The sequence below is a fragment of the Lolium perenne genome, chromosome 6, assembly GCF_019359855.2.
Source record: "Lolium perenne isolate Kyuss_39 chromosome 6, Kyuss_2.0, whole genome shotgun sequence".
In the NCBI taxonomy this organism is placed as follows: domain Eukaryota; kingdom Viridiplantae; phylum Streptophyta; class Magnoliopsida; order Poales; family Poaceae; genus Lolium; species Lolium perenne.
This window is the reverse complement of record NC_067249.2, coordinates 260157847-260184434: the sequence shown is the minus strand read 5'-3', so window position 1 is coordinate 260184434 and position 26588 is coordinate 260157847. Positions and strand designations below refer to the sequence as shown.

The 26588-nt window shown below is 46.0% G+C and overlaps 1 protein-coding gene across 1 annotated transcript; it reads right to left on the bottom strand.

Moving 5' to 3' along the window:
- Positions 1 to 3629: 3629 nt before the first annotated feature.
- Positions 3630 to 6207, bottom strand: LOC127305356 (probable aldo-keto reductase 2). The gene is made up of 5 exons (XM_051335769.2): positions 5899 to 6207; positions 5567 to 5767; positions 5291 to 5463; positions 5078 to 5180; positions 3630 to 4989 (listed from the first exon to the last, which is right to left on the bottom strand). Exons 1-5 carry the CDS (start codon positions 6124 to 6126, stop codon positions 4651 to 4653), a joined length of 1044 nt encoding a protein of 347 aa, XP_051191729.1. The 5' UTR covers positions 6127 to 6207; the 3' UTR covers positions 3630 to 4650.
- Between the last annotated feature and the right edge of the window lie 20381 nt (positions 6208 to 26588).

Genomic DNA, 26588 nt, shown 5'->3' with positions numbered 1-26588 from the left:
GGTATCAAGAAGAGACGAGCATCGCACGAGGAGGAGAGGAGCAGCTGGACATGAATACGGACGTCAAGATGGACGTGAAGCTGGACATGGAGCTGGACATGAAGATATCTCATGGACGCGCGAGGGAGGAGCGGGAGGCATGCGCGAGAGGAGAAGAATACGTCCAGGCCGGTCCAGCACCCGGTCCGACCGGCCGCCAGACCGGCCAACCCGGTCACTGACCCGGTCGACCGGGCGCCAACCGGACGTGATTTATCGTACCGGATGAAAACCGGAAAAACCTCGCAACTATCCGGTTGCCGCCCGGTTGACCGGACCCCAGACCGGCCGACCCGGTTGCCGCCCGGTTGACCGGCCCCAGACCGGCCGACCCGGTCCCTGGCCCGGTTGAGCGGATTCCAGACCGGATTTGTCCGAGTCTGTTTCGACCAGATCTATTCTGGGTCGGTTATTTTTGTATCTTTTCGACCAGAACTCGTCTCGGACGCCTATATAAGTGCCTAGGACGCCCCCTAGCTACTTTAGACCACGTTTAAGATAAACCCTAGTTCTTAGTTGTTTGCTCTAGCAAAACTATTGAATCCCTACACCATATTGCTTGATATTGTGTAGATCTTGAAAAAGTCTTGTGTGATCTGTTGTTCCATTGGGAATTAGACGGTTGCAACTTACCGCTTCGTGGTCGGCGGCTACGTGCGCAAGTGTGTGGAGTTGCGAATATCTTGCAGGGTTGAGAGCTGTTGCATTGGCGACAGGGACCAATCGAGAGATCTCGTTGCGTCATACAAGTTATCATCCACTTCATCATCGTGTTCCTCCGCTGCCATCACCCCGTGATCATCATCACCACCGTCGCTTACTGAGAAGATCGGGCCACCCCTTATCAATAGACCATTAGGTAGAGGGCCAGAGATCAAGTGATCAGCTACCGGTATATTGAAGTAATTTCTACCTTCTATTTTTCTAACCATACCACATGAATTAAGAGTAGTAAAACCAAGACGGCGAGGGCTTTTCAATGCTCGTAAATTACTTACATTGATATTTAGCCTTCTTGCCAAGACGGTGATGACTCCACCTCCGCATATGGGGCCACAAGCTTCATATGCTTGGTGGTTCAATTAAAGAACGAGAATGACACCTAAGTTTGGGCGGAGGTTGCTTTCTGGGAACACAACCTTTACGAGGATCATCATGTCCTCTTCATTGAGCATCATTACCGTGTTGATTGTTTTTGCTGTTTTGGATCTCTTGGGAAAAGATTTTAATGATAGATTCAATGTGGTAAATTCTGAATTGCTTCTATGTATGTTTGCTTTGAGCCCAAGTGATCTATTTTGTCAGTTTCACGAGGAGAAGTTGCTGAAATTAGCAAAGATTTATATTGATGACTTTAATCACAAAGATATGTTCACTCTTGAGCATGAACTTAGCCTCTATATTGAGAAAATACTCAATGATACAAGGTTTGCTAGTCTGAACAATATTACTGATTTAGATAAACTCATGGTAGATACAAGGAACCATTTCTCTTAACCTATGGTCTATAGGCTGTTGACGTTAGCCCTAACTCTTCCTATTGTTACTATCACCGTAGAGATATGTTTTTCAGCTATAAAGACCGCGAAGGATGCTTTGCGTAAAAAAATGGTGATGATTATTTGAGCTATAGCCTTATATGCTACGTGGAAAATGGATTGATGGACACAATTACTAATGAAGTGAGTGTTGATCGTTTCCATAAGATGAAATTTGCCGTGAGAGAAATGAAATGTAATCGCCGTGGGCGTCGTGCCCTGAAAGTGGTGCCCACTTTTCTGCGACATGGTAGGTCTCTGCCCCTTGATCTTCACGTATTGGTCGGTTTTCCCCCACCGCACTTTTCGAGTTAGTATTCTACGCATCCAGAAATCTAGTTCGATTTCCAGTCGTAGGTCAGCGAGTTCTTTTTTCTAGATACTTGATCCTTATCTTATAGGGGCCCACCTATAAGTTGGTGTAACATTGGCAAGCAAATATATCATCGACAAGTGCTTCTTTGAATCTTGGTAATGGTGGAGGTTCAACATCTCTTCCTTCATATACCGTGGCGACGCTGGAGTTGGGCAATGACTTCTGGCTTCGGTTTCTGTAGAAAACTCTAAAGATTGTTTTGTATTTTCTATATTTTAGGTTACTATTTGCAAAGTTTTTAGGACAATCATTTTCTGCCGGTCTATCTTTTCGTTTCCATGTTTGTTTTTCATGTATTTTTTTGATAAAGGATGCTTTATTACTTATGGGAAGCAATTACATCCAGCCTCTGCATAATCAGGATGCACACAGCCGTTTATGATAGTCAAGTCTAAAAAGACGCCAAACTAAAATCTAGGCGAAATACATATCGGAACGATGAATCGCAAAACGCCTAAGATGTGGGTGGGGCTTCATTCCGTAGACTATGCTGCCACCCATGTAGGGAAAAAGTATCCCTCGCCGTAGCCTCCAATCATGTACAGACCTCCGTAAATAGGTCTCGGTTCTCCATACGCTGAAGAGGTAACCATGAACGAAGAATCCCTGTACATCTGTAGATGACCTGCAACAAAGAGGAGTTAATGTCATTAAAAATCTTGTCATTTCTACTCAGCCAAAGCGCCCAGATAACTGCTAGCGCCCCCACCCTAAGAAGCAACTTGAACCTTGAATCTATACCATGAAGCCAATTACCAAAGACATTGGCCACACTAGTGGGAGGATACAAGGTAGACGCTACTTGGATGACAGACCAAATAGATATCGCAAACTGGCACTGGAAGAAGAGGTGTTTAATAGTTTCATCATGATGACAAAAAACACATCTAGAGCTTCCTTGCCAATTCCGCTTAACAAGATTGTCTTTGGTGAGGATGACTCCTCGACGAAGGTACCATCCAAAAAAAATTATTTTTATTTGTTTTTCATGTATGTAACTATATTTCCTATTAATGATACGTGTTGCTCTCAAAAAATAATATTTTATTTCTTAACGCGTGTCATGGAGGTTCATGTCCCATGCCTTTGCCAAAAAAATGTATTTGTGTTCAGAAAAGGCTGTACATATAGTTTGTCACAATCATGTAACACTTCTTTTTTGGCATACGATATGTTATTCCATATTGCATCAAATTAGCCTATGATCGACCACATGAATCTAGCATCCAAAGATTGGAGGCATCCGGCCCCTCCCACTTGTAGTTTAAGTAAGAGGGTGTATATATGGTCTCACAACGTTTTAGTTAGAGCAGATACACATAGTAGGGTATAGCTATCCTCCCCGAAATGCAGAAAACCAAATTGATGTTTTTTTTTCTTTGGTAAAGGATGCTTTGTTATTCATAAGATAACATTGTGAAGATACAATTAAAAAGAGCTTACACCACACATCTCCATAACCTACATGCACATAGCCGCAGAAATCTAACAAAAGGCAAAAAACAAGTGGCTAGCCTTTCATAAGTAGCATTCTTCATGTTTTTTTTTTTGCGGGTGAAGTAGCATCTTCATGTTAATTACACCAAGTATAACTTCCGTTAGTTTAGTAGTATGTCATTAAGAGACGTGCAGCTATTTCCAACCAGTGGCATGCAGGAACCATGACTCCATGAGCATAGCGAACCCCACAAGAAATATCTTTTTTTTTTTTTTTTTTGAAGGTTACCATGTGTTCATTCAAGCCAAGTCGAGACGGTACAACACACGCACCACCCAGAACGCTCGAGAAGCGCCAGCACACCACGATACTTTACACAAAAGACCCCCAACCAACAAGAAAAAACAAACAAGCCCCAGGGAATCTCTGCGTAGAGCACCAACACTCGGCTTGCAGGACCGCCGCCGCCGAAGACGACGCCGGAGACGAAGATGAGCTTCCACTGCGCCAAGACCTGGAGAAGCATCCTCGCAGACAGGCTGCTTTGTGGACCTCTATTGGGACTCGCCGCGAACGACGCAGTCGCTAGCTCTGGGGAACATCGGCCGGGGAAGACCCCGTGCTTGTCCAGATCGCCGTACTGCCTGAGCCAGTCGACGTAGTCGACTGAGCCAAACAGCACCGCCCACCTTCGACCACGAGCCCAGCACCGGGTCCGCCAGCGCCTCGAGTTCGCTGACAGCGCCGCCAGGAAGGACAGCAGCCGCCAGCCCCGCTCCTGTACAACTCCTCCCAAGCTCCGTAGTGACGCGGGAACGCGCGCGGCTACGGCGGCCGAGCCGGAGGACAAAATCCACAGCAGGATCGCCGCCGCCGCCGCGACAAACCCACAAGGAAGCCTGGCACACAGGTCCGTCCACAACCGCAACGGAAAACGCTGCGATTTGACGGGAACCAAGGCCAATTTATTCAGCACCTTCACCCTCGTCGCTGGGGACGAACGGGGAAACGTGCAGACCTTCGACACCGTCGACGCCGTTGCCGAAGACCACGCCGCCAGACGGACGAAACCTAAGCTACTAGGCCCTAAAAACCTACAGCTATACATATCCGAGCTCCAGATCCGGCGACCCTCTCCACACCGACGAGCACAGGGCCGCCAGGGGAGGGGAGACGCCGGATCCAGAGCCGGAAGAAACGATCGCCTCTTTCGGTCTCCTTTACTGTAGAGATAAGGAGAGAGCGGAAGAGCGAAATATCTAAGTAGCTTTCCATGATGACAAGGGAGGGGTCTCAGAGTCCTTCCAGGTGTAGAGGGAACTGGCATACCGATCACCATGAATAGACTCCATGGCGGCATAGGACTCTAGCTCAGCCATCTCCTCGGGCGTGATCCTGAGAGACAAAGCTATCACGTTGTCGTTGAAATTCTCAATTTTTGTCGTCCCAGGTATTGGGCACACATCATTTCCCTGGTGGTGAACCCAGGACAGCGCGAGCTGCGACGGCGTGCATCCTTTCCTCGCAGCCATCTCACTTACATGCTCGAATATGGCAGCGTTCTTCACCATGTTCTCGGGTTGAAATCTTGGGAGAATCTAGGAATGCATTGAGGAGAGATATTTGTTAGAAAAAGTAAGGTAGGTAGCCGCATGTATGATCATGGCTATACTTGTGTTCATTCACCTTGCGAAAATCGTCCTCACGTAATGTGTCCACCAGTTTAGATCCACTGGATAAGAACCCTCTGCCTAGTGGACTGTATGCCACAATTCCAATGCCAAGTTCTCTGAAATGAAAACAATTAATTAGGAGGTTCTTTGTAGGATTACACACAGCAGGGCGCGAGGTAAGTAAGCATTACAGAACTATTTTTGAAGACAAAATATGGACAAATACCTGCAAGTGGGGATTATATCTTCTTCGACGTCTCTTGACCACAGCGACCACTCCAGCTGGATGGCAGTAATAGGATGAACAGCATGTGCCCTTCTGATTGTGGACGCCGAGGCTTCGGATAACCCAACATATTTCACCTTTCCTTCTTCCACTAGTTTCTTGAGTTCGCCCATCTGCCGACAGAACACACAAGTCAAGAAACCGGCCAGGCTCGTCCATATCTACAGCTATATCGTGATGTTTTTTTTTACATGGAATGAACAGATAACTACTGACCGTGATCTCGACGGGGACATTATTGTCAATGCGGTGCTGGTAATAGAGGTCGATGCAGTCGACGCCCAGCCGGGCGAGGCTGGCCTCACATGCCGCTCGCACGAACGGCGGGTCCCCGCGGACCTCCCACTGGCCGTCGGCTAACGCGCTGCCGAACTTGGTGGCCAGCTCCACCTTCTCCCTCACGCCGCCTTGCAGCCCCTGTCATAGTATCATATACGAGCATTACATCGAAGCACACGAAAAAACATGTCTTGCCCCTGTCATCGTTTCCCTCAAGGGTCAAGGTGACAAGACGTACGGGGCTAACTAGTTTAGAGTCCAGAACCGACCTTGCCGACGAGGATCTCGTTGGTGTGAGGCCCGTAGACGTCGGACGTGTCGAGAAAGGTGACGCCGGCGGCGACCGCGCGGTGAAGGAGCGCGATCATTTCCGGCTCGGGCCTGCGCTCGCCGTAGGCGCAAGACATGCCCATGCAGCCGAGGCCCTGCGCCGAGACCTCCAGCCCCTGCGACCCCAGCTTCATGCGCGGCACAACCACCGGAACAACAGAAGCCATGGCGTCCGGGGGGCGTCGTGTGTTTCTACGTGCGTGTGGGATGGCTGCTGCTGATGATGATGCTGATGGCGTTTTCAGTGCAACGCGGCAGCGCTATTTGTACCATGGTGGAGATGTCGTGGAGTAGGTCCCTCGGCTCAACGGGTCGCGTTTGGGGGCAGAACTTTCTTCGCTCATGTAAAAGAAGTTTCCTCGCTCAACAGGTTAATGAACTTTCTTGCTCAACGGATAAAGAGCTGAGCCCGATGTGATGGACATCCATCCGGATAACTTCAGGATGCGGCGCGGACTGTCGGCGTGAGCCGCACCTTCCGCAATCGCTGTCCGTGAGTTTGGACTTTCCGCATTCCCGGCGGAAACCGGTGGACACCTACGACTTCCGCATCTCCTCCCGTGTGAGGCCACTCTCCAATCTCCATTACAACATAATATCTCAAAGCAAATAGAACCTCCACCTCCAGCTCATCCCCACTCACCCTTCGACCTCTCACGAGGCGTGGCGCCGCCGTCGACATGAAGGTCCAAGGCGCCATCGACCGGTCGTCGTTTGTCTTCCGTCACAACGTCGACGTGCATGCTCCTCTTTGTGATAACGGAAACGTTGTGGCTACACTAGGTACGGTAGGTGGAGATCGCGGCGGCTCTGTCATTTACTTCGAGAAACATATCGTCTGATATTCTTCTTCTACTGACTCTTTGACATGTACGTACGGGTCTATGTGCTTGGACGAGACGGAGAAGGGGGAAGAAACGATACAAATTCGATCGATCGCTCGAGGTGGCAGATGGGATTTTGGATCTCCAACGGGGCGAGGCAAATGTTCGTTTGCATCCGCGGGTGGACCGAAAATGCGTTTGTATCCCGTTCCAGTGGCCAGACGCATTGTGTCCGACCAGTCTGCAACGCGTCCTAAATATACGGCACGTTTGCGTCTGCGCGGACACAGCGGTCGTCCGCGCGCTTCTCGCACGGGCCCGCCTGGCAGCGACACATATGCTTCGTCTTCAACGCGGCATAACTTACGGGCGGTGCGCTGGACCTTTTTAGGGCCACGTTAATGGTGCGCCTCGCCTTTCGCGCGCTTGTGTCGAAGTGGCATGACACTGAAGGCTAGATGGCGTCCGGGCCTTTTAAAGGTTCGATGGCGACGCCCATTTTCTCGACCACACCATTGCTAGAGTCCTCCGTATCCACCCGACCGACGCCATGGAGAAGAAATATTGGCCGTTCCGCAAAACCAAGAATGACCACGAGGCTAGCGGCTCGCGGTCCGGCAAAAAGTCGTGAGTCGGGCGATACGTCCGTATCGAGTTCGCATGCGGCAATGTTGTCAGAATCGTGATTTTGAATCGGATCGGAACCTCCATGGTAAGATCGCAAACAGTAGGATCATGATTCTGACAACTATGCATGCCACCCCTAGGAGGAAAACCGGCCGGTGCCATGATCGGACGCTAACCTGCCTGGAGGAGGTTGGTACCTAAACTCCAGGCGTATGCCCCCCCCTCGTGCCACGCGAGGGCCGAGAGCGTCGTGATGAGGTGCGCCGCCGCCGAGCCATCTTGCCGGCCGATCTCTGAGAAGATCCGGCGTACACGCTCAACTCCTATAATTGGATCTTGTTCGGGACGTGGGAGTTCGATGCGCGCTGATACGTCTCCGACGTATCGATAATTTCTTATGTTCCATGCCACATTATTGATGTTATCTACATGTTTTATGCACACTTTATGTCATATTCGTGCATTTTCTGGAACTAACCTATTAACAAGATGCCGAAGTGCCAGTTCCTGTTTTCTGCTGTTTTTGGTTTCAGAAATCCTAGTAACGAAATATTCTCGGAATCGGACGAAATCAACGCCCAGGTTCCTATTTTTCCCGGAACCATCCAGAACACCCGAGAGCCGCCAGAGGGGAGCCCTGGGGCCCCACACCACACCCTGGCGCGGCCAGAGGGGGGGCCGCGCCGCCCTATGGTGTAGGCCCCCCAGAAGCCCTCCTGCGCCGCCTCTTCGCCTATATAAAGCCTCCGTCGCGAAAACCCTGATGCGTTCGACGAAACCCACAGAAACCTTCCAGAGCCGTCGCCATCGCGAAGCCAAGATCTGGGGGACAGGAGTCTCTGTTCCGGCACGCTGCCGGAACGGGGAAGTGCCCCCGGAAGGCTTCTCCATCGACACCGCTGCCATCTCCACCGCCATCTTCATCACCGCTGCTGCTCCCATGAGGAGGGAGTAGTTCTCCATCGAGGCTCGGGGCTGTACCGGTAGCTATGTGGTTCATCTCTCTCATATGTGCTTCAATACAATAATCTCATGAGCTGCTTTACATGATTGAGATTCATATGATGATGCTTGTAATCTAGATATCATTATGCTAGTCAAGTGAATTTTACTTATGTGATCTCCGGAGACTCCTTGTCCCACGTGTGTAAAGGTGACAGTGTGTGCACCGTGTGGGTCTCTTAGGCTATATTTCACAGAATACTTATTCACTGATGAATAGCATAGTGAGGTGCTTATTTATATCTCTTTACGATTGCAATGTGTTTGTATCATAATTTATCTATGTGCTACTCTAGCAATGTTATTAAAGTAGTTCTATTCCTCTTGCACGATGTAATGGTGACAGTGTGTGCATCCGTGTTAGTACTTGGTTTATGCTATGATCATGATCTCTTGTAGATTGCGAAGTTAACTATTGCTATGATAGTATTGATGTGATCTATTCCTCCTACATATGCATGAAGGTGACAGTGTGCATGCTATGTTAGTACTTGGTTTAGTCTTTTGATCTATCTTACACTATAAGGTTACTAAAATATGAACATTAATTGTGGAGCTTGTTAACTCCGGTATTGAGGGTTCGTGTAATCCTACGCAATGTGTTCATCATCCAACAAGAGTGTAGAGTATGCATTTATCTATTCTGTTATGTGATCAATGTTGAGAGTGTCCACTAGTGAAAGTGTAATCCCTAGGCCTTATTCCTAAATACTGCTATCGCTGCTTGTTTACTGTTTTACTGCGTTACTACTGCTGCAATACTACCACCATCGACTACACGCCAACAAGCTATTTTCTGGCACCGTTGCTACTGCTCATATATATTCATACCACCTGTATTTCACTATCTCTTCGCCGAACTAGTGCACCTATTAGGTGTGTTGGGGACACAAGAGACTTCTTGCTTTGTGGTTGCAGGGTTGCATGAGAGGTATATCTTTGACCTCTTCCTCCCTGAGTTCGATAAACCTTGGGTGATCCACTTAAGGGAAAACTTGTTGCTGTTCTACAAACCTCTGCTCTTGGAGGCCCAACACTGTCTACAGGAAAAGGAGGGGGAAGTAGACATCAAGCTATTTTCTGGCGCCGTTGCCGGGGAATAGAAAGCTACACAACAGGGATTTCCTCCCTCGTCAACCACGCGCCAGTCCTGGACAGCATCAAGTATTTTCTGGCGCCGTTGCCGGGGAGGAAAGGTAAAAGGTACTCACACTCCGGACCTCGGCTACTAAGCTATTTTCCGCCGTTGTAAGTACTCGAAGCTATTTCCTTTAGATCCTGCAATTGCATCTTTTTATTTCTTGTTTACACTAGTTTGGCATAATGGACAACAATGAGCTTCTTATTCTATTTCCTGATTTAAAACATGGATTGTTTGATGCGAAAATTAAAAAACCTATGGAATCTTATTTGCATGCTGGTAGTAATATTAGTATGAACGCTTTGAACACCATTGTTGATAATAATATAGAAAGTTCTAAGCTTGGGGAAGCTGGTTTTCATGATCTTTTTAGTCCCCCAAGCATTGAGGAGAAAATTTTCTTTGATGATACTTTGTCTCCTATTTACGATGATTATAATGATATTGGTCTTTTAGTGCCACCTACTATGGAGAGTAAATTTTGTTGTGATTATACTATGCCTCCAACACTTGATGAGAATAATAATGATAGCTACTTTGTTGAATTTGCTCCCATAACAACTAATAAAATTTGTTATGCTTATGTGGAGAGTAATAATTTTATGCATGAGACTCATGATAAGAATGCTTTATGTGATGGTTATATTGTTGAGTTTGCTCATGACACTACTGAAAGTTATTATGAGAGAGGAAAATATGGTTGTAGAAATTTTCATGTTACTAAAACACCTCTCTATGTGCTGAAATTTTTGAAGCTATACTTGTTTTATCTTCCTATGCTTGTTAATTTTCTTTTCATGAACTTGTTTATTTACAAGATTCCTATGCATAGGAAGCATGTTAGACTTAAATGTGTTTTGAATTTGCCTCTTGATGCTCTCTTTTGCTTCAAATACTATTTCTTGCGAGTGCATCATTAAAACTGCTGAGCCCATCTTAATGGCTATAAAGAAAAGAACTTCTTGGGAGATAACCCATGTGTCATTTTGCTACAGTACTTTGTTTTATATTTGTGTCTTGGAAGTTGTTTACTACTGTAGCAACCTCTCCTTATCTTAGTTTTGTGTTTTGTTGTGCCAAGTAAAGTCTTTGATAGTAAAGTCAATACTAGATTTGGATTACTGCGCAGAAACTGTTTTCTTTGCTGTCACGGATCTGGGCAAAATTCTCTGTAGGTAACTCAGAAAATTATGCCAATTTACGTGAGTGATCCTCAGATATGTACGCAACTTTCATTCAATTTGAGCATTTTCATCTGAGCAAGTCTGGTGCCCTTTTAAAATTCGTCTTTACGGACTGTTCTGTTTTGACAGATTCTGCCTTTTATTTCGCATTGCTTCTTTCGTTGTGTTGGGTGGATTTCTTTGTTCCATTACCTTCCAGTAGCTTTAGGCAATGTCCAGAAGTGTTAAGAATGATTGTGTCACCTCTGAACATGTGAGTTTTTGATTATGCACTAACCCTCTAATGAGTTTGTTTCGAGTTTGGTGTGGAGGAAGTTTTCAAGGATCAAGAGAGGAGGATGATATACTACGATCAAGAAGAGTGAAAAGTCTAAGCTTGGGGATGCCCCGGTGGTTCACCCCTGCATATATCAAGAAGACTCAAGCGTCTAAGCTTGGGGATGCCCAAGGCATCCCCTTCTTCATCGACAACATTATCAGGTTCCTCCCCTGAAACTATATTTTTATTCCATCACATCTTATGTGCTTTGCTTGGAGCGTCGGTTTGTTTTTTGTTTTTGTTTGTGTTTGAATAAATTGGATTACATCATGCTTGTGTGGGAGAGAGACACGCTCCGCTGGTTCGTATGAACACATGTGTTCTTAGCTCATAATATTCATGGCGAAGTTTCTTCTTCGTTAAATTGTTATATGGTTGGAATTGGAAAATGATACATGTAGTAATTGCTATAAATGTCTTGGGTAATGTGATACTTGGCAATTGTTGTGCTCATGTTTAAGCTCTTGCATCATATGCTTTGCACCCATTAATGAAGAAATACATAGAGCATGCTAAAATTTGGTTTGCATATTTGGTTTCTCTAAGGTCTAGATAATTTCTAGTATTGAGTTTGAACAACAAGGAAGACGGTGTAGAGTCTTATAATGTTTACAATATGTCTTTTATGTGAGTTTTGCTGCACCGGTTCATCCTTGTGTTTGTTTCAAATAAGCCTTGCTAGCCTAAACCTTGTATCGAGAGGGAATACTTCTCATGCATCCAAAATACTTGAGCCAACCACTATGCCATTTGTGTCCACCATACCTACCTACTACATGGTATTTCTCCGCCATTCCAAAGTAAATTGCTTGAGTGCTACCTTTAAAATTCCATCATTCACCTTTACAATATATAGCTCATGGGACAAATAGCTTAAAAACTACTGTGGTATTGAATATGTACTTATGCACTTTATCTCTTATTAAGTTGCTTGTTGTGCGATAACCATGTTTCTGGGGACGCCATCAACTATTCTTTGTTGAATATCATGTGAGTTGCTATGCATGTCCGTCTTGTCTGAAGTAAGAGAGATCTACCACCTTAATGGTTGGAGCATACATATTGTTAGAGAAGAACATTGGGCCGCTAACTAAAGCCATGATCCATGGTGGAAGTTTCAGTTTTGGACATATATCCTCAATCTCAAATGAGAAAATTATTAATTGTTGTTACATGCTTATGCATAAAAGAGGAGTCCATTATCTGTTGTCTATGTTGTCCCGGTATGGATGTCTAAGTTGAGAATAATCAATAGCGAGAAATCCAATGCGAGCTTTCTCCTTAGACCTTTGTACAGGCGGCATAGAGGTACCCCATTGTGACACTTGGTTAAAACATGTGTATTGTGATGATCCGGTAGTCCAAGCTAATTAGGACAAGGTGCGGGCACTATTAGTATACTATGCATGAGGCTTGCAACTTGTAAGATATAATTTACATAACTCATATGCTTTATTACTACCATTGACAAAATTGTTTCATGTTTTCAAAATCAAAGCTCTAGCACAAATATAGCAATCGATGCTTTTCCTCTATGAGGACCATTCTTTTACTTTCAATGTTGAGTCAGTTCACCTATTTCTCTCCACCTCAAGAAGCAAACACTTGTGTGAACTGTGCATTGATTCCTACATACTTGCATATTGCACTTATTATATTACTCTATGTTGACAATATCCATGAGATATACATGTTATAAGTTGAAAGCAACCGCTGAAACTTAATCTTCCTTTGTGTTGCTTCAATACCTTTACTTTGAATTATTGCTTTATGAGTTAACTCTTATGCAAGACTTATTGATGCTTGTCTTGAAGTGCTATTCATGAAAAGTCTTTGCTATATGATTCACTTGTTTACTCATGTCATATACATTGTTTTGATTGCTGCATTCACTACATATGCTTTACAAATAGTATGGTCAAGGTTATGATGGCATGTCACTCCAGAAATTATCTGTGTTATCGTTTTACCTGCTCGGAACGAGCAGAACTAAGCTTGGGGATGCTAATACGTCTCCGACGTATCGATAATTTCTTATGTTCCATGCCACATTATTGATGTTATCTACATGTTTTATGCACACTTTATGTCATATTCGTGCATTTTCTGGACCTAACCTATTAACAAGATGCCGAAGTGCCGGTTCTGTTTTTTGCTGTTTTTGGTTTCAGAAATCCTAGTAACGAAATATTCTCGGAATCGGACGAAATCAACGCCCGGGTTCCTATTTTTCCCGGAACCATCCGTAACACCCGAGAGCCGCCGGAGGGGAGCCACAGGGGCCCCACACCACACCCTGGCGCGGCCAGAGGGGGCGCGCCGCCCTATGGTGTGGGCCCCAGAAGCCCTCTGCGCCGCCTCTTCGCCTATATAAAGCCTCCGTCGCGAAAACCCCGATGCGTTCGACGAAACCCACGTAAACCTTCGAGCCGCCGCCATCGCGAAGCCAAGATCCGGGGACAGAGTCTCTGTTCCGGCACGCTGCCGAACGGGAAGTGCCCGGAAGGCTTCTCCATCGACACCGCTGCCATCTCTACCGCCATCTTCATCACCGCTGCTGCTCCCATGAGGAGGGAGTAGTTCTCCATCGAGGCTCGGGGCTGTACCGGTAGCTATGTGGTTCATCTCTCTCATATGTGCTTCAATACAATAATCTCATGAGCTGCTTTACATGATTGAGATTCATATGATGATGCTTGTAATCTAGATGTCATTATGCTAGTCAAGTGAATTTTACTTATGTGATCTCCGGAGACTCCTTGTCCCACGTGTGTAAAGGTGACAGTGTGTGCACCGTGTGGGTCTCTTAGGCTATATTTCACAGAATACTTATTCACTGATGAATAGCATAGTGAGGTGCTTATTTATATCTCTTTACGATTGCAATGTGTTTGTATCACAATTTATCTATGTGCTACTCTAGCAATGTTATTAAAGTAGTTCTATTCCTCCTGCACGATGTAATGGTGACAGTGTGTGCATCCGTGTTAGTACTTGGTTTATGCTATGATCATGATCTCTTGTAGATTGCGAAGTTAACTATTGCTATGATAGTATTGATGTGATCTATTCCTCCTACATATGCATGAAGGTGACAGTGTGCATGCTATGTTAGTACTTGGTTTAGTCTTTTGATCTATCTTACACTATAAGGTTACTAAAATATGAACATTAATTGTGGAGCTTGTTAACTCCGGCATTGAGGGTTCGTGTAATCCTCCGCAATGTGTTCATCATCCAACAAGAGTGTAGAGTATGCATTTATCTATTCTGTTATGTGATCAATGTTGAGAGTGTCCACTAGTGAAAGTGTAATCCCTAGGCCTTGTTCCTAAATACTGCTATCGCTGCTTGTTTCTTGTTTCTTTGCGTTACTCTTTCTTGCAATACTACCACCATCGACTACACGCCAGCAAGCTATTTTCTGGCACCGTTGCTACTGCTCATATATATTCATACCACCTGTATTTCACTATCTCTTCGCCGAACTAGTGCACCTATTAGGTGTGTTGGGGACACAAGAGACTTCTTGCTTTGTGGTTGCAGGGTTGCATGAGAGGGATATCTTTGACCTCTTCCTCCCTGAGTTCGATAAACCTTGGGTGATCCACTTAAGGGAAAACTTGCTGCTGTTCTACAAACCTCTGCTCTTGGAGGCCCAACACTGTCTACAGGAAAAGGAGGGGGAAGTAGACATCACGCGCCGCCGAGCGGGATACCTCGGCGACCTCGACTACTTCGGCCGCGAGATCGCCGCGGAAGAAGATGTGCACGAGGACGAGGACGAGGACAACGCCACCAAGGCCGAGTGCGAGACCTCGTCGTACGGCCATGTCCAAGGCGGATACAATGACCACGATGATGGTGGGCCGGCGGGGATCCGGAGACCCAGCCGCCAACATTAGAGAGGAGGAGGCCATTGCCATGGCACTGGCCAATAGCGAGCTCAGCGAGCTCGCTATGTGGGACGGGCTCACCATCCAGCTTCGCGAGTCGGCGCTCGCGGAGGGGAGGCAGGCGACTCCTCCGACCACGTCGACGTGTTCCAATGCCCGCACGCCGACTCTTACTCCTTTAATGGCCTAGGATCCGTGGCCACCTTCACCACAACCTCCTACCGCCGCCGGCCTGGCCGCAATTGCCACATGTTGCCCTTCCTGCTCCACCATCGGCGTACCAGCTTCCATGGCGGACGCCGGAGTTCATCGACCTCGTCAGCGACGACCTTGCTGACCATTTTTAAATCTTTTTATGTATTTTTATTAATGTAAATTATGGGTTCATCAATGGGGGGGAATTATGGGTTGGCCCTGTTAGGGACACCCTTAGATGCAAACAGACGCACGGTCGATTTCAACAATTCGACCCGACGCAAAAGGACGTGACGCGTCCGTTTTGGCGTGTGAAATGTGTCGCTCCGATGGAGATGCCCTTACAGCGGGGCGACACATTTCGGACGCTGTGTGACCGTTTGCGTTCGCGCGGTCGAAAAATGCGGCTGCACCTTGCTCCAGCGGGGCGACGCATATGTTGAAGATATGCCCAAGAGGCAATAATAAAGTGGTTATTATTATATATTTGTGTTTATGATAAATATTTGCATCTCATGCTACAATTGTATTAACCGAAAATATTACTACTTGTGTGTTTTGTAAACATAAAAGGGTCCCTAGTAAGCCTCTTGTTAAACTAGCTTATTGATTAATAGATGATCATGGTTTCCTGATCATGAACATTGGATGTTATTAATAACAAGATCATATCATTAGCAGAATGATGTGATGGACACACACCCAAAGTAAGCAAAGGATAAGATCAACTCATTAAGTTCATTTTTCTACAAGCTTTCAAATACATAGTTGCCTAATCTTTCGATCATGAGATCGTGTTAATCATTTGCACCCGATGGATGCTTTGATGACATCAAACACCACTTCGTAATTGGGTGGTTATAAAGGTGGCATTAAGTGTTCTGAAAGTATGATTTGAAGCGCATGGATAAATAGTGAGATTTGTCCATCCAAATGACTGATAGATATGCTCTAGGCCCTCTCGGTGGAATGTCATCCAACTAGCTTGCAAGCATGTGACTAGGCCACAAGGTATGGAGATACCGATGATCGAACCTCGGATAAGTAAAGTATCGCACGACAAAGGGAATCAATATCGTATGGTAATGGTTCTTTTGATCATGAAGTTATCGTTGAATATATGGAAGCCATTACCGGTAACGAGGTTCCACCTATATAAATAGGAGGAAAGAGGGATGACCGGCTACACCTTGGCTGCATTGGCCGCACTCCTCTCTCTCCCCAAACCCTAGCTCCAGACCTCACCCTCCTCCACCAATCTCCCGCACGACGACGACGAAGCCCTGCAGGAGATCTCCACCACCACCGTCACCACGTCATCGTGCTGCCGGGATTCCAAGGAGGATCTACTACTTCCGGTGCCCGCTAGAACGGGGGAAGGACGTCTTCATTAACACCGTACGTGTGACCGGGTGCAGAGGTGCTGCCCGATTGCGGCACCGACGGGATCTTCTACTCGCTCCTAAGAGCAGCAAGTGATCGACTACATCATCCACGAGATCCATCCCGTTAAACGCTTAGGATCTTCGAGGGTACGTTGATCCCATCTTGTTGCTGCCATCTAGTAGATTAGATCTTGGCTCTTTGTTCTTCTTGCAGTAGGAATTTTTTGTTTTCCATGCTACGAACCCTAGAGTATATTGAACGGGCCGTCCGCGGAGACGCAAACCTGGCTCAAATATGCCACTCGAATGCGTCTCCCCGGACGCTACGCGGATGCGCCGAGTGTTTGCTCATGTCTGGCAGACGTTCCGCCGGGCCCGCTTGGCAGTGACCCTGGCTCGATGCGTCTTCTCAGGCGCACCAGTCACTGGCGCCGCTGGGTCGCTTCGGCAGTCTATGCCACGTTAATGGCGATGCCTTCCATGCCGATCGGCGGCCACCCACCTCTGGCAACAAAGTTATGGCGATGCCACGCGTGCCACGCCCCTCGCCTGCCTCCGGCATATATAAAGAGGGCACATCCTCATCTTCCTCATCTTCCTCATCCTCTCCTCCAAACAAACCCTAGCCGCCACAACCTTCACCGTAGCGCCGACTAGCTCTTCCTACGACGCAACCAGCTCCGCGAGGAACTCCATGGCGGGTCCGGGTGGCCGGGAGGTGGTCGAGGCCGCCCCCAGGGCCGGGGCTGCAGAGGTGGAGAAGCTACGGCCCCACGATCGCCGTCTCCTCTGTCGTCGTCGTCTTCGCAGGAGGACCGGTGCTTCGAGTTCCTCCTCCACATCGACCAGGACCCCCTCGTCATCAAGCGGCTCCCGAAAAACTTCACCGAGTTCGTCGATGGCGTCGAGCCGACCCAGTTGCAGCTACGGGAGGCAAGCTGCAACTTTTGCCTGTTGCCTATCGAGGTTTTGTTCGACGGGCAGTGCAAGATGTACCTGCACACCGGGTGGGACAAGTTCGCTCACGACCTCGCTCTCGAGCCCGGCTGCCAGCTCACCTTCCTCTACGAGGGGGGTGGCGAGATGATCGTCAAGGTGTTCGACAATACATCCTGTCGCAGACACTACCACACTGACGAGTCCGGCTCGAGCACCGATAGTTAGAAATGTCAGTTTGTTCTTTCTTTGCAGCGAAGATGGCACGGGCCAATTATTGAAGCCACTAGTGGCGGTTTCCGTATGTCCTCCCTTGGTGGGAACAATAGGGCTATCATTGACAGCTGGATTTTTCAGTTTGGGTGATTGAGTGTGCCCGAGAGTGTTCTTTCTTGGGAGCGAACATACAAAATCTGCGACGCCAACACTAGCTAGATTTCCTTATTTTGCAATGTTCTAACTATGTATTAGTTTGTGTAAAGCATGTTTCAAACTATGTATTAGTTTATGTAAAACCATGTTTCTAATTATGTATTATTTGTGTAATGTTTTTAACTATGTTTAAATTAAAAAGAGGAAAAAAAGTAGGAAAATAATATGCGTCGGGTCGCTGGAGACACCCGAAGCGTAAATGGACGCGCGGATAAAAACAACCATTTTCGCGCCCGCAATGCGACGCAAACGAACGCGCGCGGACAATTTGAACATCCGTTTGCGTCACCTCATTCGAGATGCCCTAAACAAAACATGTCACGTGGGCCCAGTATGGTAGATGGCAAAATGTCAAAGTCTAGAGTAATGAGTGGCAAAAAAAATCATTTGCAAAGTAATAAAGGGCAAATCATCAAATTTCCCATCAAAGAACACGACTCTTCCTTTCGTAGCAAATATTATAGGACACTACATTATATCACACATGAGCTCTAAGAGCATCTCCCTAGCCGCGTCTCCCAAAGCGTCCCTCAAACGGCGTCGGATTGAGCGTTTGGGGACATGTTTTGTTAATATCGCGTTTGTGGGATGTCGCTCCCCAGCCGCATCCCCCATGCCGCCCCCAAATTTTTTTAACATTAATTTTGTTTTTTGTTTTTTGTTGCATTTTTATTTCAATAGAGAGAAGAAACATTCCTCAAACTAATTGGGAAAATGGTTTACACAAACTAACACATAGCTAGGCACATGGTTTTACACAAACTAATACATAGTTTGAAACATGGTTTACACAAACTAATACATAGTTTGAACCATGATTGACACAAATTAAAACATTGGAAAATGAGGAAATCTAACTAGTGTTGGCACAGCAGATTTCATGTGTTCCCTGCCAAGAAAAAACACTCATAGGCACTCCCAATCACTCAAACTTCAAATTCCAGCTAGTGATGATAGCTCTGTTGGTCCTTTCGAGGAAGAACATCCAGAAACCTACGTGTGTCGAGGGTGCTCCTCGGCAATGCCCTCCGATAGGGGCTTAGGGTTGATGGAATCCTGCAAGCTGACACGAGACATCGGTACACAGACAAGCGGGGAGAGCGATTTACCCAGGTTCGGGGCCCTCGATGAGGTAAAACCCTTACGTCCTGCCTGTCTGTTCTTTGATTATGATGAAAACAGATTACAATGGGGTGCCGAATAGTTCGGCTGTGATCTCGTCGAGATGCTAGTTGCTAGGGTAACCTAGTTCTAAGCTTCTGTTGGCTATTGCTGCTAAGATTGGTTGTGTCCCTCGGCAGGCCCTCTCCTGGCCTTTATATAGAAGGCCAGGTCTCAAGGGTCCTACCCGAGGACGACTAGGTTTACAGTAGATTAGATCTAATCTTTCCTTGTTTGTCCGTTTCCTGATCTTGTCCGCCAAGGAATCTTCTGACGCACCGGCCTAGTGGCCCATCTCGCCTTCTGGTAGCTTCATGGGCCTCCAACTTGTCAATATCAGATAGGGCAATACTGGTTACCCGAAGGGTAATGCCCACGTCAGTAGCCCCCGAGTGTCTAGCCGAAAATAATTCGGGTAGAGACTGATGCATGTTTTCTTCTCCTTCACTGTTCTTGCTCATCCTTAATTGTGCTTCATCTTCTTCTTATCGGGTGCGCGTCAGCGCTCCCGATGGGAGTAGCCCCCGAGTCTAGGTACGGATGCTTGCAATCTGTGCGTAGACTCAAGTTGTACCACTCGAATACTTTCCGCTGCCGAGGTCTTCATAAATCATCTGATATATTTTTTACGCAAAGGATACTGAGTAACGTGCCCAACTGTTGTTTAGTTAACTGCCGATGGCAAAACACCGTTACCCTACACAGAATCAAGTCCCCGGGCATGATCCTGGAGTGCAAAAAATTTCTATCGGGTGTGCATCACGAACTCCCGATGGGAGTAACAGGCCCCGAGTATCTGGGTGCGAGCGTTTTGCAACCGAGTGCTGGCTCAAAACTTTATCCTTTGACTGCTCATTCTGTCGAGTCCTCATTTATCGAGTGCGCGTCAGCGCTCCCGATGGGAGTAGCCCCCGAGTCTAGGTACGGATGCTTGCAATCCGTGCTTAGACTCAAGTCCTTCATCCGATAACTTTTCATGTTTCCTTCGAATGCTTTCAAATCATGACGTCATTGATGACGTATAACTGCTGCAGGCTGATTTGACGGGTCCATCATGACAAGCTAGCCCTAGCTCTGTTCATTCAACGTTTTAGGGCTTGACCGTGTAACGATCGAGGTGGCTCCTCGATTTTCGCGCAACCGTGGGCGTAGTGGGCCGTCAGTTCTCTCCCTTCCTTAAGCGCCATGTGCTTGCTTTAATTTTTCCCTCAAAGTCCCCAGTTTTCTCCACAGTTCCCGCAGCAGCTCCTCATTCTTCCTCTTCTTCCTTCTTCCGCCATTGTTGCGCCGCCGCCACAGTTCCAATCTTCTCCAGATCTCGCGATGGTGAAGAAGAGGAATACCACCGGCGCTGCTAGCTCCACCAGCGAAGGTGCCGCTGCCAAGTCTTCTTCTTCCCTTCCGAAGGGGAACGCCCCTCCCCCAGCTCCGGCGCCGTCAGCGCCGTCGGGCTCGATGGCCAAACCCGGGGATTGGGTAGCTTCAACCGTCACCAAGCGTGATGAAAACAGGTCTCGAAGCCTAGGATTGATATCCTCCAATGCCGGAGATGTAATCCTTCCAGGTGCGATCTCTCGGCCTGATCCTCCTGCTGGATTTTCTGTGATGTTCTTATCTTTTCTTCATCGAGGCCTTTCACTCCCTGCTCATGGATTCCTCCTCCATCTCTTGCGGACGTATGAAATTCAATTATGGCAACTTACCCCCAATTCGATCCTTCACGTTGCTGTGTTCATCACCCTTTGCGAGGCGTTTTTGGGCATTGAGCCTCACTTCGGGCTGTGGAAGAAGATCTTCTATGTGAAAAGATACAGCAGTAGTAATGGGCACTTTGTCACCGGAGGAGTAGGTTTTGTTGCTCGCTCAGAAGTTAATTACTTTAATTTCCCAATGAGAGAATCCGTGCAAGGATGGAGGTTGAAATGGTTTTACGTTAGGGATTCCTCGTCACCCGAATGTCGACTCCCCTGCTATGCCGACGTTTCTGAAGCCAAACCTAAAGACTCCTGGAAGAACATCCTCTCAACCGATGAAAGGGCCTCAGCCGAAGAATTGTTTGCCAAATTCCTTCAAATTAAAGAAGCTGACGGCCAAACTATGACTGGTACGGAGGTGGCAGCAGTTTTCCTGAGGCGCCGAATCCAACCAGTCATGGCCAGAATTCACCCGATGTGGTTGTACTCAGGTCCAAAGGATGTGACCAGGATCAATGCTGCCGATCTATCAGAAAAAGAATTGCTCGATGAAGTCTGTCGCCTCACTTCCTTTAACCAGGAAGATTCGATTCCGCTGATTTCTTCTTATGCTCCCCTAGACGTTGATCATCCGCCATTAGGGGTACTTTCCTTTCTTTCTCATATCTCTTATTACAGCTCTTTGCTTAGCTGACATGATTATCTTTGTTCTTATTTGTCATTCCTCTTTGTCAGATCCTCGTGCCTTCTGATAATACACATGACTCACCGGATGACACTTCTGAGGGAAAAGGCTCCTCAATCCCCATAGATTTTCATACCATGGATCGAACAGGTTTAGAGGATGAATATAATGATCCAATGAATCTTGAAGTAGCCCATGCTGATCTTCCCTCCTCAGCCGATAACACACATGCATGAGACGGATCAGTGCGCAATGTCGACGCTGATCGTGATACTTTTGTTGATGCAACTGCGGATGGGGCCAAGGCTTCTCCCGCGAAGAGATCAACCGGCGGCTTCGCCGATGAAGATGATCTCTTCGACATGTAAGTAGTTTCCTCTCGAAGGTTATACTGTGCCTTTTTTATCTGTCGTACTCCTATTTTAATCACAGCCGACTGTTTACTTTTGCAGTGACGAGGGTTTTGTTGAGCCTCCTCCTAAGAAGGCCAAGTCCGATGCTGCTTCGCCAGTCGTGGTAGCTTCTGAAGCTTCGGCGCCTAAGGCCGCTCCCACGGCTTAAGCTTCGACCGCGTCTTCCCTTTCCAAAGGAAAGGATATTTCTCCAGCTGCTGCTACTGCGGCTCCTTTTTCTGTAAGTCCTCTTTTGATCTCAATATGAATTCCTTGGAGCGTGCCTTGTTTAATTATTTTGTTTCTCTCTTTCTTAAGGACCTGCGTGGCGTTATCTCTTCTCTGGAGATTTTCGCCTCCCGGTTCACTTCTCTAGAGGCTGACAAAGTTCGGCTACAAAAGGAGGTCGAATCTTCCTCCTCAAAACTGGATGGCGCAGTCAAGATAGCTGCCGCGGCTTGATGACCCACAAGTATAGGGGATCGCAACAGTCTTCGGGGGTAGTATAACCCAATTTATTGATTCGACACAAGGGGAGGTAAAGAATACTGATAAGCCTTAACAACTGAGTTGTCAATTCAGCTGCACCTGGAAAAACACTAGCAACAGGGGTGATGTGAAAGTAGCAGTAATATGAGAGCAGTAGTAATGTGATAACACGACGATAATAGCAATATGAGAGCAATGGCACCAGAAAATAGTAGATACTACTTCCAATGACATGTAGAACAAGTATATAATGATGAGAGATGGACCGGGGTTCCCAGCGATCTACACTAGTGGTAACTCTCCAATAAGTGACAAGTGTTGGGTGAACAAATTACAGTTGGGCAATTGATAGGAATCAAAGCATTAAGATAGAACATCAGGCTTATTAATTATGTAGGCATGTTTTCCATATATAGTCGTACGTGCTCGCAATGAGAAACTTGCACAACATCTTTTGTCCTACCAGCCGGTGGCAGCCGGGCCTCAAGGGAAACTACTGGATATTAAGGTACTCCTTTTAATAGAGTACCGGAGCAAAGCATTAACACACCGTGAAAACATGTGATCCTCACATCACTACCATCCCCTCCGGTTGTCCCGATTTCTGTCACTTCGGGGCCATTGGTTCCGGACAGTGACATGTGCATACAACTTGTAGATACAATCTAGCAACAATATAGAGCTCAAATCTAAGATCATGCCACTCGGGCCCTAGTGACAAGCATTAAGAATAACAAGATTGCAGCAACAATAACTTCACAAACTTTATAGATAGACTAATCATAATGTATCATCCATCGGATCCCAACAAACACAACACCGATTACATCAGATGAATCTCAATCATGTAAGGCAGCTCATGAGACCATTGTATTGAAGTACATGGGGAGAGTATACCGACATAGCTACTTTGCTAGAACCCGTAGTCCATGGGGGAACTACTCACGGAGCATGGCGGAGGCGGTGGCGTTGATGGAGATGGCTTAGGGGCACTTCCCCGTCCGGCAGGTGCCGGGACGAGTTCTGTCCCCGAATTGGAGTTTCGCGACGGTGGCGGCGCCCTAGAGTCTTTACGGAGTTTCGTCAATTGGTACTGCGTTTTTAGGTCGAAAGGGATTTTATAGGCGAAGAGGCGGCGCGGGGGCACACAGGGCGCCACACCCTAGGCCGGCGCGGCCGAGTGCAGCCCCGCGCCGCCATGTGGTGTGGTGGCCTGGCCCCTCTCCGACCCTTCTTCGGTGTTCGGAGCCTTCCGGGAAAAATAGGAGGTTTGGCGTTGATTTCGTCCAATTCCGAGAATATTGCCCGAACAGCCTTCTGGAACCAAAAGCAGCAGAAAACAGAAGCGGCACCGTGGCATCTCGTTAATAGGTTAGTTAGGAAAATGCATGAAAACATCATAAAGTGCAAGCAAAACATGTAAGTATTGTCATAAAACAAGCATGGAACAACGAAATTATGGATACGTCGGGGACGTATCGGCATCCCCAAGCTTAGTTCTGCTCGTCCAGTAGGTAAACGATAAAAAGAATAATTTCTGTAGTGACATGCTACTTACATAACCTTGATCATACTATTACAAAGCATATGAAATGAATGAAGTGACTCAAGGCAATGATCTATAGTTGCTAACAAGTAGATAACATATAGCAAAACTTTTCATGAATAGTACTTTCAAGACAAGCATCAAAAGTCTTGCACAAGAGTTAACTCATAAAGCAATAAATTCAAAGTAAAGGCATCGAAGCAACACAAAGGAGGATATAAGTTTCAGCGGTTGCTTTCAACTTTCAACATGTATATCTCATGGATATTGTCAACATAGAGTAATATGATGAATGCAAATATGCAAGTATGTAAGAATCAATGCACAGTTGACACAAGTGTTTGCTTCTAAGGTGGAAGGAATTAGGTATACTGACTCAACATAAAAGTAAAAGAATGGCCCTTCGCAGAGGGAAGCATTGATTGCTATGTTTGTGCTAGAGCTTTGGTTTTGAAAACATATAGAGAGCATAAAAATTAAAGTTTTGAGAGGTGTTTGTTGTTGTCAACGAATGGTAGTGGGCACTCTAACCCCCTCGCCAGACAAACCTTCAAAGAGCGGCTCCCATTTTATTTTATTTTTGGGTGGCACTCCTTCCAACCTTTCTTTCACAAACCATGGCTAACCGAATCCTCGGGTGCCTGCCAACAATCTCATACCATGAAGGAGTGCCTTTTTATTATAGTTTTATTATGATGACACTCCTCCCAACCTTTGCTTACACAAGCCATGGCTAACCGAATCCTTCGGGTGCCGTCCAACAATCACATACCATGGAGGAGTGTCTATTTAGGTTAATTAATTTGGGACTGGGAATCCCATTGCCAGCTCTTTTTGCAAAATTATTAGATAAGCGGATGAAGCCACTAGTCCATTGGTGAAAGTTGCCCAACAAGATTGAAAGATAAACACCACATACTTCCTCATGAGCTATAAAACATTAACACAAATTGAGAAGCATTTTGAATTGTTTAAAGGTAGCACTCAAGCAATTTACTTTGGAATGGCAGGAAATACCACATAGTAGGTAGGTATGGTGGACACAAATGGCATAGTGGTTGGCTCAAGGATTTTGGATGCATGAGAAGTATTCCCTCTCAGTACAAGGCTTAGGCTAGCAAGGTTGTTTGAAGCAAACACAAGTATGAACCGGTACAGCAAAACTTACATAAGAACATATTGCAAGCATTATAATACTCTACACTGTCTTCCTTGTTGTTCAAACACTTTTACCAGAAAATATCTAGACCTTAAGAGAGATCAATTATGCAAACCAATTTTAACAAGCTCTACAGTAGTTCTCCACTAATAGGTTTAAACTACATGAAAAAACTTAATCATGATCTACTTGAGAGCTCAAAACAATTGCTAAGTGTCAAATTATCCAAGACATTATGAGGCATTTTCTTTTTCCAACCAAATAATAATTATTATTGTAGCTTCCAACTTTTATCATTGAACATTAAAAGTAAAACGAAGAACAAGCGTTCATATGAAAAAGCGGAGCGTGTCTCTCTCCCAAACAAGGATTGCTAGGATCCGATCTTATTCAAACAAACAAAACAAAAATAAACACACAGACACTCCAAGTAAAGCACATATGATGTGACCGAATAAAAATATAGTTTCAGGGGAGGAACCTGATAAGTTGATGAAGAAGGGGATGCCTTGGGCATCCCCAAGCTTAGACGCTTGAGTCTCCTCGAAATATGCAGGGATGAACCACGGGGGCATCCCCAAGCTTAGACTTTTCACTCTTCTTGATCATATATCATCCTCCTCTCTTGACCCTTGAAAACTTCCTTCACAACAAACTTCTCATAAACTTCATTAGAGGGGTTAGTACTCAACAAAAAAATTTGAATCCACCTTGGTCCTGTAGTGGCACATTGCAAGAACTCAATAAAACATTAGCTACAGCTCTCTATGTCTAGAAAAGCTCGCTTAAAGTCCACAAGAGACAATGCAAAAAACAGAGACAGAATCTGCCAAAACAGAACAGCCAGTAAAGACGAATTTTAATAAAATACTTCCGTTGCTCAAATCAGAAAACTCAAAACTAATGAAAGTTGCGTACATATCTGCGGAACACGCACGTAAATTGGCATAATTTTCTGAGTTTCCTACAGAGAATTTGACCCAGATTCGTGACAGATAGAAATCTGTTTCTGCGCAGAAATCCAAATCTAGCATCAACCTTCGATTAGAGGCTTCACTTGGCACAACAAAACACAAAACTAAGATAAGGAGAGGTTGCTACAGTAGTAAACAACTTCCAAGATACAAATATAAAACAAAGTACTGTAGCAAAATAACACATGGGTTATCTCCCAAGAAGTTGCTTTCTTTATAGCCGTTAAGATGGGCTCAGCAATTTTAATGATGCACTCGCAAGAAATAGTATTTGAAGCAAAAGAGAGCATCAAGAGGCAAATTCAAAACACATTTAAGCCTAACATGCTTCCTATGAAAAGAAATCTTGTACACAAATAAATTCATGAAGAACAAAGTGACAAGCATAAGAAGATAGAACAAGTGTAACTTCAACAATTTCAGCATATAGAGAGGTGTATTAGTACCATGAAAATTTCTACAACCATATTTTCCTCTCTCATAATAATTTTCAGTAGCTTCATGAACAAACTCAACAATATAACTATCACATGCAGCATACTTTCCATGATTTCCAAACACATAATTTTTATCAAGTTCAAGAATAGT

Coding starts and splice junctions, on each gene's coding strand:
- LOC127305356 (XM_051335769.2), bottom strand. CDS start 6,126: ATGGCTTCTGTTGTTCCGGTGGTTGTGCCGCGCATGAAGCTGGGGTCG. Junction 5,768..5,898: donor ACGAGATCCTCGTCGGCAAG/GTCGGTTCTGGA, acceptor ATACTATGACAG/GGGCTGCAAGGCGGCGTGAG. Junction 5,464..5,566: donor ATGTCCCCGTCGAGATCACG/GTCAGTAGTTAT, acceptor TTCTGTCGGCAG/ATGGGCGAACTCAAGAAACT.